The 12,812-nt window shown below is 40.4% G+C and overlaps 1 protein-coding gene across 1 annotated transcript in view; it reads right to left on the bottom strand.

Annotated features, from left to right (window-relative positions):
- The window catches only part of CNTLN (centlein), a 282,411-nt gene that overhangs the window by 199,289 nt on the left and 70,310 nt on the right, over positions 1-12,812 (bottom strand). Inside the window, exons 4-5 of the mRNA XM_077817689.1 lie at positions 1,728-1,862; positions 959-1,138 (exon numbers count right to left, since the gene is read on the bottom strand). Coding sequence (XP_077673815.1) covers positions 959-1,138; positions 1,728-1,862 — 315 coding nt within the window. The remainder of the gene's footprint in view (positions 1-958; positions 1,139-1,727; positions 1,863-12,812) is intronic.

Genomic DNA, 12,812 nt, shown 5'->3' with positions numbered 1-12,812 from the left:
CAGCCATGGGCGTCAGTAAAGAGCACAGGGTTCAGTGGACTGCCTCTGCAGCATTCCATGTTTCTCTCACCCTGGGATCAAAGGGCCCTACATCATTGTACGCTGCACTACCACTAAATTGCCATGAAAAATATTAAACATTTCTGTACAAGCCAAAGTTGTGCTGTTTATGACATACAGTATATCAGGAGATGATGCATTTTATATAAAAAAAGAATATATGTATTCAATGCACCTTAGACTGAATAATACAAAAATACATAAACTTTATATAAATACACATACAAACACTAACAAACGGTTTGATACTAGCGTTTGTGACTTATTACTTAGAAATATTTTAAAAAGACATGCCAGTTTTCATGAGAAAGACTGGTAAGGAATTAAAAACTGGAAGTATTACACATTTCAGCACAGTGTGACATTCTGTAGGAAGCATCCAAATGAAACGAAAAAGCAACAACACATTTATCAAACAATGAATATAACTTTTTAAATATGATATGCAGTGAAAAAACCTTTCACGAAGAGTGGAGCCCTCTGGAGGCTAAGATGCAATGTATTCAAAACTATAGTTGAAAAGTTCGTAAAACCATCTTACAAAATAGCAAATATCAAGTCCACTACAATCAAATTATATTAAATTGCAATTGAGAAAAAAAATCTTAAATGAGAAGATTTTAAAAGCTGTTTTTAAAGAATTACCTTTTATCTCAGACTCCAATATCTTATCTTTTAATGATTACATTTTAGGATGATTATTTGAAGTCAGTTTCCTGCTTGGCAACATCAATTTTTAAAAAGCTGTGGGTCTTAAGTGAAGGAATGTAAATGAATGTCAGTCCCCACTGGTAGATTTGAATATATAACTTGTTATTTAAAGAAAATAACATGTAGTGCAAGTGCCTGGGAGAAGTTAGTTCTGAAATAATATCCAGTAGTCCATTCCATCTCATACCTTTATTTTGGCATCAACACCAGATTTTTCTATTCTCCATTGTGCCTCCTGCTTCCTCAGTTTCTCCAGGTCATTTAGCAGGTCAGCGCAGCGTGTATTTAATCCCTCATTTTCCTCCTCCAGATTTTTTATAACCAGTCTGTTTTGCTCTTCTTTCTTCTGTGCACACTCCTTAGTGTCCTGTAGAACAGTACCACAAGGGCCGATAAACAAAAAAAAGTGAGAACTAATCAGCAAATATAAACTGTGCAGTTTTACCCTCACAGCAGCTTCTTCTATATTTGATGGCCAAGGTCACCTGTGTACTTTTATTGGCCTCCTTCATGCAGGTGGAAGGGTCATATTTTTTAGCTGGATGACAGCTTTGATGAGTACACATTTGCAAAGAGCCCATTAATTGATCAAGCTGCCTTTGATGCTGTCCCCAGCTATTTTTGAGACCCACACAGACATATCCTCCCAGACCTCGGCTTTATCAATTAATAATGCCAGTCCCATCAGAATCTAATTACAAGAAGCCACATCTTCACACTCCTACTTTCTTTGCTCCATTTCCATCATTAACTATTTATCTGAAAGTTATAAAGCTTGGATTTGTAGCTTTAAAGCATCTTTCTCAGAGTTGGTGTGTGAGAAAACTGTAAGGTCTAGCAAGGCCTAAGGCAATTTTTCCTCCAAGCTTGTCACTTTCTGTGCCACAAAGACTGACATTGCTTAAAGAAGTACTTCAAAGCTATGGTCCTATACAACTATGTACAAGTCAATATACCTTAAGTTCTTGACTTTTATCTTTAAATTTCTGCTGCAAATTACTGAATTCATTCTTCAAGAGAGCATTTTCCTCATCTACAGCAATTTTTCTCTGTACCAAGTTGTTAATCTCCTGTTGTTGTCCTGATGCTCTCTGTTTAACAAAAATGAAAATTCATTAAAAAGAGAGTCAAAGTCTGTAATAGAATATGCATTTGCTTTCATTGTTAAAGGCTTAAATTTTTTCATGTAATTTTCAATCATATGTGGTTTTACCTCATTCTTGTTACTGTATCACTATTTAAATCATACTACAAATTGTAGCACTGTATAACATATTAAAGTAAGGGAGGGCAAGGAATGCAGAACTGAATATGTTGTTGCTACTGGACACAAGAGCACATGAAATACAGAATCAAACAGAAATTATTTGGTCTAGTCTCGGAAGATGAAATGGTTTGCAGAGTTGATATTTTTGGTTAGGGATTAAGAATAAAATGGACTACTTTTGCACTTTCATTTTTAGGATATCTGAATTCTAGCCAAAAAGTGAAATTGTCTCTTCTCCACAATCCATGAAAATAATGAGAAACAACGATTAATTGAGAGAAATAAAAAATAGTATGATACAAATCAGTTATATTGTGAAAGTAGTAAGTCTAATGGAATTTGCAGCTCAAAGCAATTAAGACACTATTGTGCAAAGAAAATAATTAGTGTACTGTACATAATAAAACCTTACAGCTGTTAGAAGAAACCCACAGTTCCCTGCTAAATTTTGCACTTTTTAGTCTCTTAAAATATTTATTTTACAGCCTCCCAGATCATAACTGAAGGCTATTACTTCTCATTTTTATTCAAAAACCTAATTTATTATAGTAACCATCTCTAAAAAGTTCACATTGCATATATAAAAAATTATAAAACCTAATGTTAAAAGAAATATTTTCACTGGTTTTGTCTGTTTTTTAATGAAGGTGAAATTTTGCTTGGATTGAAACCTTTTCCTGCAGAGTTGACAATACTGTGGTAGTGCTTAAGAGCCAGACAATGAAAATGACTGGAAACAAAAGTAAAGCTGGCTTGTTTCTTTTCATTGTTGACGCTGTAATAAATGTATAAGGTAAGCAATGAGCACCAAAGGTGAAAAATAAATTAGATTGTTTTTAATTGTCCTAATTGGTAGATGGGTAAGGAATATTTTTAAAACATGATTTTTAACCTGACAATGTGCCTTGTATTAAATTAAACATTTAATACTGAATCACAGCTCATGTCACAGACGTGAAAGGAACAGAGAACATTTATGCTGAGCATTCAAACCTAAACATAAACATAAAACTGGTACCATAATGGTAAGGGTACCATACTTAGGGTCTTGAAATTTACGCAAAACCTACTAGCCTGAAAACTAAGCCTACCAAACAACGTGAAAAATAGCTGTCACCACACAACTGAAAGCCAAATCCCTGGCAATTACAGGACCAAATTGTGGCACCTTGGGGAGCAGTACAGGAGCAGAAGTGGGTTCTTTAAAGCCATTACACTCCCCCCGACCATCACCTCACACAGGTGGGCAGGAGAAGCAGAGACTGCCCAACACCCTGGTAAGTGTAGATGTGCCTGCATGCTAAAGAACATGCGCTTCACCTGCTGTATACCCAGCACAGATTACTCCTCCGTGGAGCAGCTGTGGACCAAGGATGGAGATTGTGACTCAGGGAGGCTCATGGAGTCACAACCTCCTGTTCAGACTTCTCCTAGAGCAATGCAACAATGTTCTGCTCCTGTCATAAATATAAAGGGAAGGGTAAACCCCTTTAAAATCCCTCCTGGCCAGAGGAAAAATCCTCTCACCTGTAAAGGGTGTCATAAATATAAAGGGAAGGGTAAACCCCTTTGAAATCCCTCCTGGCCAGGGGAAAGCTCCTCTCACCTGTAAAGGGTTAAGAAGCTAAAGGTAACCTCGCTGGCACCTGACCAAAATGACCAATGAGGAGACAAGATACTTTCAAAAGCTGGGAGGAGGGAGAGAAACAAAGGGTCTGTGTGTCTGTCTGTAGTCTGTCTTTGTCGGGAATAGACCAGGAATGGAGTCTTAGAACTTTTAGTAAGTAATCTAGCTAGGTACATGTTAGATTATGATTTCTTTAAATGGCTGAGAAAAGAACTGTGCTGAATAGAATAACTATTTCTGTCTGTGTATCTTTTTTGTAACTTAAGGTTTTGCCTAGAGGGGTTCTCTATGTTTTGAATCTAATTACCCTGTAAGGTATCTACCATCCTGATTTTACAGAGATGATTCCTTTACTTCTATTTCTATTAAAAGTCTTCTTGTAAGAAAACTGAATGCTTTTTCATTGTTCTCACATCCAAGGGTTTGGGTCTGTGGTCACCTATGCAAATTGGTGAGGATTTTTACCAAACCTTTCCCAGGAAGTGGGGTGCAAGGGTTGGGAGGATTTTGTGGGGAAAGACGTGTTCAAACTAGGTTTCCCAGTAAACCCAGTTACAGTTTGGTGGTGGCAGTGGATATTCCAAGGACAAAGGATAAAATTAATTTGTACCTTGGGGAAGTTTTAACCTAAGCTGGTAAAAGTAAGCTTAGGAGGTTTTCATGCAAATCCCCACATCTGTACCCTAGAGTTCAGAGTGGGGGAGGAACCTTGACAGCTCCTTACTCTGAACTAGGGATAATTAACCACTAAAGAAATAAATCACTTGCATGCTGTTTATTTCATACTGTATTTAATTGTAACACATTTGCAATTTAAAAAATAACACATCACATATTAAGTAACTTACTACTAGTGCTGAATCAAATAACGAATGTATTCATCTCCCACATTTGATTAATTCCATCTGTATTAATCTAAGAATTTCATCAGCATTACTTTAGTAATTTCTTCCCTGACTATTAGTATTTGACTAGCCAAAGAGCTGCATGGATACCAGAGAAAAATACCAATTGAAAATTATTTGATGAATACCATTAAAATTAATCAAATAATACATTTGTTGAATACTATTCAACCACTCCTTTTACTTCACCCCTTTGTGTTTGTTATATCTTCCTTCCTTTCTGGTCTTTACTCCACTTCTGCTTCTCCCCCCTCCCACCCGGTCCCCCATAATAGAACATGGTGTATCTTTTTCTGAGCTGTCTTCAGTGTCTGCTTCCTCTTTTCTTTCTATCATCCTTTGCTTTATGTAGACTTATCTCTCTCTCTCTTTCCCTGCATCGTGTTCTCAACCTCCTCCCAAATATCTTTGGTCATTCCTTTCTTCTCCCAATTTGAAGTCTCCCTCACCCAACTTTGTGTGTGTTCGTGTACTTCCTGGCTGCTAGCAGCATGAGAGTTCTCTGCTACTTTACACCTCACCAACCTCCTGGCTCTTGTGATGAGCAACAGTATTTACACAACTGCACTGAGCTTTCTTGCTGCTGCAACCGGGATGCTTCTATCACTCTTAATTTTCCCAGCCTGTATTCTTGAGTACCCTACTCCAGTAAATAGTGTCACTGCCCACCTGCCTCTGCTGTTGCTCACAACTTTCCCAAAGTTGACAAAAATGAAACTTGCCAGTTTCACTGCTGCCCAAAGGGTTCCGAAAATAGCAGAGCTTCACCCAATTCCCCAGTGACATGAATTCCTTCACCAGTGGTATAATGTTAGGGCTGATCACTTGGAACTTCAACCAGCACTAGAATGGGTGACACAAAAACAAGGGACATCCCCATTTCCATTTTCTCCAAGAATCAGGCCTACTGTGTTTTCTTACATGTCCAATTGCCCCCATTCCAGGATATCTTTGAAGATTCTTCTGTAGTTCCATGGACAGGAAAAGCATTTGAATATTAAAAGCATTACATACTGTTTAATTACAGCTATGCACTCCAGGAATCATTTTGCAGCTAGCTTGCCTAATGGTTAAGTGATATCAAGAGAGAATGACCATCACCAAAGCTAAGTCAGTTTGTATATCACAGGTTGAAAATATTTAAATTTTCTTAAAGAATAAATGTTCCTTAACAAGTGGGCTTTTAATATTTGTTTTTCCTGGTGAAAATTCTTACTTTATCATGCAGAATACTTTCTATTATAAATCCAGGGCAATGATTCTAGAATTTGGAGAAAGTTTAACGTTATATTGAATAATGTATTTGCTAACAACAATCTTTTCAAAGAAGTGAAAGAAAAATGATAAAGAGGGGGAACTGACGAGTCTGGAGAAAGGGAAAGATGGAAACTTGAAACTAGGAAAAAAAAGGGGAAAAGAATGTGGAAAACCCAAATTCTTATATCTTTAAATCTGCAAGCCAAAAAAGATACTGTTTCTGTCTCATTCCTGTCAACAGAGATTCACAGATGTGAAGATACTGATAGTTTGTTATAAAATAGATTTTAAACTGATAATTTAAAGTTGAACCAAATGGAATGATGTTTTACCTATTAAGCTATTAAAAAAATAATCTATTAAACAATAATAGAATACTATTTATTTAAATATTGGTGGATGTTTTCTACATTTTCAAATATATTGATTTCAGTTATAACACAGAATACAAAGTGCACAGTGCTCACTTTATATTTTTGATTACAAGTATTTGCACTGTAAAAAACAAAGGAAATAGTATTTTTCAATTCACCTACTACAAGTACTGTAGTGCAATCTCTTTATCATGAAAGTTGAACTTACAAATGTACAGTTGTGTACAAAAAAACCCTGCATTCAAAAATAAAACAATATAAAACTTTAGAGTGTACAAGTCCAATCAATCCTACTTCTAATTTAGCCAATCGCTCAAACAAGTTTGTTTACCTTTGCAGAAGATAACGCTGCCCTCTTCTTCTGCCCTCTTCTTTACAATGTCACCTGAAAGCGAGAACAGATGTTTGCATGGCACTGTTGTAGCCAGAGTTGCAGGATATTTATATGCCAGATGTGTTACAGATTCATATGTCCCTTCATACTTCAACCACCATTCCAGGGAACATGTGTCCATGCTGATGACGGGTTCTGCTTGATAACGATCCAAAGCAGTGCGGACCGAAGCATGTTCATTTTCATCATCTGAGTCAGATGCCACCAGCAGAAGGTAGATTTTCTTTCTTGGTGGTTTGGGTTCTGTAGTTCCTGCATCAGAGTTTTGCTCTTTTAAGACTTCTGAAATCAAGCTCCACACCTCGTTCCACTCAGATTTTGGAAGGCACTTCAGATTCTTAAACCTTGGGTCAAGTGCTGTAGCTATCTTTATAAATCTCACATTGGTACCTTCTTTGCATTTTGTCAAATTTGCAGTGAAAGTGTTCTTAAAACGAACAACATGTGCTGGGTCATTGTTTGAGACTGCTACAACATGAAATATATGGCTGAATGCAGATAAAAAAGAGCAGAAGACACACAATTCTCCCCTCAAGGAGTTCAGACACAAATTTAATTAACACATTATTTTTTTTAATGAGCGCCATCAGCATGGAAGCACGTCCTCTGGAATGGTAGCGGAAGCATGACTGGACATGTGAATCTTTAGCGCATCGGGCACGTAAATATGTTGTGACGCCAGCTACAACAGTGCCATGCGAACGCCTGTTCTCACTTTCTGGTGAAATTGTAATTAAGAAGTGGGCAGCATTATCTCCCACAAATGTAAACAAACTTGTTTCTCCCACAAATGTAAACAAACTTGCAGTACAGTACTTGTATGAGTAGAATTGAAAAATACTGTTTCTTTTGTTTATCATTTTTATAATGCAAATATTTGTAATACAAAATAATATAAATTGAGCACTGTACACTTTGTATTATGTGTTGTAATTGAAATCGATATACTTGAAAATGTAGAAAAACATCCAAAATATTTAATACATTTCAATTGGTATTCTATTGTTTAACAGTGTAATAAATTATGATTAATTTTTTTATCACGATTAATTTTTTGAGTTAATTGCATGAGTTAACTGTGATTAATCGATGGCCCTAATCCAAATCCAATAGTTGTAGCGCTTTGAGAATATGGACTCTACTCATTGTCAAAGTTTTTTTTGAACTGCATTCCAGGTAGGCTGTGTCAATTTCAGCATATTCATCTAATTAAAGACTGAGCATGACTTTCAGACCCAGACACTTTCTACAGTGTATAAGCCTTCTTCTTTTTGCTAGTGCATTATCCAGTAAAGTTAATTTGTGGATGTATTTTTGTGAGCAATATTAGGGGAATATTTTAAATATTCATGTTACCAAAGTACTATTGGATTTTAGGAACAGAACGCACTTAGCATTTCAGTCTTGCTTTCCATGTATGTGTTCACAAAGAGATGGGGAATGGACTGAAGGATTAGTTCATGAGCTTTCCCATTTAAATAAAAGGGTTTCTCATACCAGGGAGAAAGGCAACAGCATTTGGAAAAAAATAATTAAGTATCCTTTGCTGGAAATGTTTATATTTTGTTCCCGAAAAGTACATTGACAGTACAACACCATGTTCATTTGAAAAGAGAGAGAGAAAGATGAAGAGACCTTGTTGTGGGCTTCAGGGCTCTTCTCCCTTTTGTATTTTGAGAGGCTACTAGGCAACAGATGCAATCTTATATATTCCAAAGAAAAAACATTCGTTCTTCAGAAATATTATTATGAGTCACAGGGACAAATCATCTCTAGCAGGGATGATATCATAGTATCTACAGAGAGGGTGACTCCACTAGAATCGTGGAGATCACCAGTCTTTCGTTCATTCCTTAGAGAACACAATAAGGGGCTCCTGCAAGTCCTCTCTCTGTCAGATTGCTGCCTGTTACACATTCATGTACATAAATTTTACACTCTGAGCACCCTTGAAAATTTCCAAGATTTTGAATGATTTTATTGATTCTGTGTTCCATGTTTTAAAGGTCAGCAATCTCTGAGAAAACAGGAGAATTGTTCAAACCGGTGGAACTCTAAGTGCATCCAGTGTTCAAGTGTGTAACGTATGTTCCACTTAGTTACCGACTATTTTTGTTACTCTAACACAGCAGCTCTCAAACCCCAAGTGGGTCGTGAACCCATTTTAATGAGGTTGCCAGGGCCTGCCTAGACTTGCTGGGGCCCACGTCTGAAGCCTGAGCTCCACCATGAGGGGTTTAGGCTGAAGCCCAAGGGCTTCAGTCCTGGGCAGCGGGGCTCAGGTTACAGGCCCCCTGCCGGGGGTGAAGCTCTTGGGCTTTGCCCCCTACCCATCTAAGATGGTGGGGCTCGGACTTTGGCTTTGGCCCCCCCCACCCAGGCAATGGGGCTCGGGTAGACTCAGGCTTCAGTCCCCTCTCCTGGGGTTGTGTAGTAATTTTTGTTGTCAGAAGGGGGTCGCGGTGCAATGAAGTTTAAGAACCCCTGCTCTAACAGGTCAGCAGCAGAAAGTGAGATGAATCTTCTGGCAGCAAATCTGATGCTGTTTTTCTGGTTCCTGACTGGAGAGCGATACCTTAGCCAGGAGAAGGTTCTGTGACAGTTGGGAGGATGGATGGAGATCTGGAGGCCTAGCAACTAAAAGACAGACAGCTGTTCCTGCCAGTTTATCTAGGTGAATGACCTGGACGCAAACAAACTGGCAATTCATATCTTGGCTAAAGAGTAAGACCTCACATATATAGAGTAGATAAGAACATGTACAGCACGTAAATAAAATTACACCAGACCCCACTCTATGACAGCAATTCCTCTCCAACAACAGAAACTGACCAGGTGCAAGTCTCTGAAATCAACCACCCAGCTGAGGTGCAACCATATAATACCAATCACTAAGGGTCTGTCTACACTGGATGAGTTACAGTGCCAGCATTTACAGAGCCACTCAGAGAGCGCTGAAGGGAAACCACTGTTGTATGTTCACACTGTCAGCTGCCTGCACAATAGCATGTTCACACTTGCGGCATTTGCAGCAGTATTCGGAGCGGTGAACTCTGGGCAGCTATCCCACAGAGCACCTCTTTCTCTTCTGCCGCTAAGAGTTGTGGGAAGCCAGAGGGGGTCGCACGGCATCCTGGGTGTTGCTCCAATGCCCCATGATGCATTGCTTGGCATCCCAGCAATCCCTGTGCTTCCCTCCGCATTTGGCACCATCTTTCAATGATTTGTGTACTGAGTGCTCTGCCTCTTTGGTCTGCAGGAATGGATCCCGAACTGTTGACCGGTATGATGCTCGCTCTGACCAACATGTCACGAGTAGCAGTGGAGTTATTCCTTAAACTACAAAGGAAAGAGGAGTGCAACAATGATCTCACCAGGTGTACTAGCTACGAAACAAGATTGCTTCTGGCATTCACGGAGGTGCTGTCCACAGTGAAACGCCGCTTTTGGATTTAGGAAACAAGCACTGAGTGGTGGGATCACACTGTCATGCACGTCTGGGATGACAAGCAGTGGCTGCAGAACTTTCGGATGAGGAAAGCCACATTCATGGGACTGTGTGACGAGCTCACCCTAGCCCTGCAGCGCAAGGACATGAGAATGAGAGCTGCCCTGCCACTGGAGAACCGTGTGGTGATTGTACTGTGGAAGCTGGCTACTCCAGATTGCTACCGATTGGTCGCTAACCAGTTTGGAGTGCGAAAGTCAACCGTTGCACTCGTGCTGACGGAAGTGTGCAGGGCCATTAATCGCATCCTGCTGTCAAAGACTGTGACTCTGGGCAATGTGCGTGACATTGTGGATGGCCCTGCACAAATGGGCTTCCCTAACTGTGGAGGGGCGATAGATGGCATACATAGTCCAGTTCTGGCACCAGATCACCGAGCCACCGAGTACATTAATTGGAAGGGGCATTTCTCTATAGTTTTCCAGGCACTTGTGGATCATCATGGGCATTTCACAGACATTAACGCAGGCTGGTCTGGAAAGTGTTCTTTCTGAACACTGGCCTGTTCAGGAAGCTGCAAAGAGGGACTTTCTTCCCGGACCAGAAGATCACCATAGGTGAAGTTGAAATGCCCACTGTGATCCTGGGAAACCCCACTTACCCTTTAATGCGATGGCTCAGAAGCCATACACAGGGCACCTTGAAAGCAGCAAAGAGCAGTTTAACAACAGGCTGAGCAAGTGCAGAATGACTTAAGTGTACTTTTGGCCGTTTAAAAGCCCGCTGGCGCGGCCTCTACGGGACGCTGAACAAGGCCGATGACAATATTCCTATGCTTGTAGCCGCGTGCCATATACTCCATAATATTTGTGAAGGAAAAGGTGAAAGCTTCACTCAGGGCTAGACTGCTGAGGCTCAGTGCCTGGAGGCTGAATTTGAACAGTCAGAGACTAGGGCTATTAGAGGGGCACAGCACGGGGCCATAAGGATAAGGGATGCCTTGAGCCAGCAATTTGAAGCTGAAAGCCACTAATATTTGTTGCTATGCTTGGGATTGCAGTGCTTATAATGCTAAGAGGTGATTGTGATTGGTGCAGATGATTCAATATAAAGGTTTAAGATAATTGTATGTTGCTCTTCAGGGCTCTGTTTGCTTTCAATTAATAGAATAAAGATGGTTTTCAAACCAACACAATTCTTTTATTAAAAAACAACAACCCACGGAGAGTGACAAACAAAAAAAACACATTAGCACTGAGGGGGGTGGTTTGATTCCCAAAATCAAAACCACTTACCAGGGGTTTCCTCTCGTGTTTGTACTTCGCGAAGCTCCAACAGCTGTGACTGGCTAGCCTCCTCCGGGGTTGAGAAGAGCTCCTGGCTGCATGCATCTTTGACTTCCAAGTCATCCTCTGCCTCTGAGTCCCCCCCCAACCCCCCGCCACATCCTTGTCCAAGATTTCCTCTTCCTGGCTCGGTCCGCTCTCTACTGGCACGTGAGCTACTGAAGCATCCACAGTGGACTTCACAGTGGAGGTGGGGTCACCACTGAATATCGTATCCAGCTCTTTGTAGAATCGGCAGCTTGTGGGCACAGTACCAGAGCAGCAGTTTGCCTCTCAGGCCTTGTGGTAAGCGTTCCACAACTCCTTCTGCACTGCAGCATGTCCCAGTCATGGCCCCTTTCTGTCATGCATCGTGAAATCTGTCCATAGGTATCATAATTCCTATGGCTGGAGTGCAGCTGGAATTAGACAGCCTCCTCTCCTCAAATGCTGATGAGGTCCAGCAGCTCGACATTGCTCCAAGTGGGGGATCGTCTGGTGCGTGGAGCAGGCATGGTCACCTGGAAAGATACATGGAGACCACTGCACGCATCACTGAGCAAACAGGAAGGGAACTTTCAAAATTCCAAAGGAATTTATGGGGTGGGGATGACGGTTAGTTACCCGAGGAGAGGGCAGTAAAGTTCAAACTGATGACCAGAGAGGCAAGATCATGAATTGTGGGACATCTCCCAGAGACCAATCGCAGCACTGTAATCAACCAGGGTGTCTAGACTGGCACTGCCGCACTGTAGCCCCAGAGCAGAAAACTGTACGCCTCTTGTCTTAACTGAGGGTTCTCTATAGCACCCATCCCAGTAGCACTAAAGTGCTTCCCTGGTAAACTATATCTAAATGCCGAAGTCCCTAGAAGACTTCGAGGAGTTCTCTACCTTGACTTGCTTTGTATACTCTTTTCCTTTCTGAATTCTCACATCTGCTCATTTCACACACCACAAGGAAAAAGGTAGAGGGAACATCACTCAGGAACCAGAGCAAGGTGGAAATAGGAACCCAAGCTGGAAAGGGTTCAATAAAGAATTGCTAACACACACAAAATTAAGTAAATTACCAACTGCCTTTGCCTGTGTGGTTGGTTTTGCATTTTATTTCTTCTCCCTGTGAATAACCTTGTATAAGAAAAGAGTGTGGGAAAAGGCTAATTTTCTAGAACAGAAAATGCTGGCAATGTTCATTAAAGACTGACCTGCTCTGGTACAGATCCATGAGGAACGTAGCAAAGAGATACTTACAGCTGAATACCACAATAGTTGAAGAGACATAACATAATCTCCTGTTTCAGGTCTCTTCATAGCATTCTATAGGTGAGAACAATTACCCAGATTTCATCCACTCCTACAATGTAAATTGTGATTGTGGAGATGCCAGGAATGACTATTTCCACTCAAGAATCACTTTGCAACAGACACTTCACATTAACTCA

This window comes from Eretmochelys imbricata, chromosome 5, assembly GCF_965152235.1.
Source record: "Eretmochelys imbricata isolate rEreImb1 chromosome 5, rEreImb1.hap1, whole genome shotgun sequence".
NCBI classification, from domain to species: Eukaryota; Metazoa; Chordata; order Testudines; family Cheloniidae; genus Eretmochelys; species Eretmochelys imbricata.
Note: the sequence above shows the minus strand (reverse complement) of the source record. Positions and strands in the feature narration are given on the sequence as shown.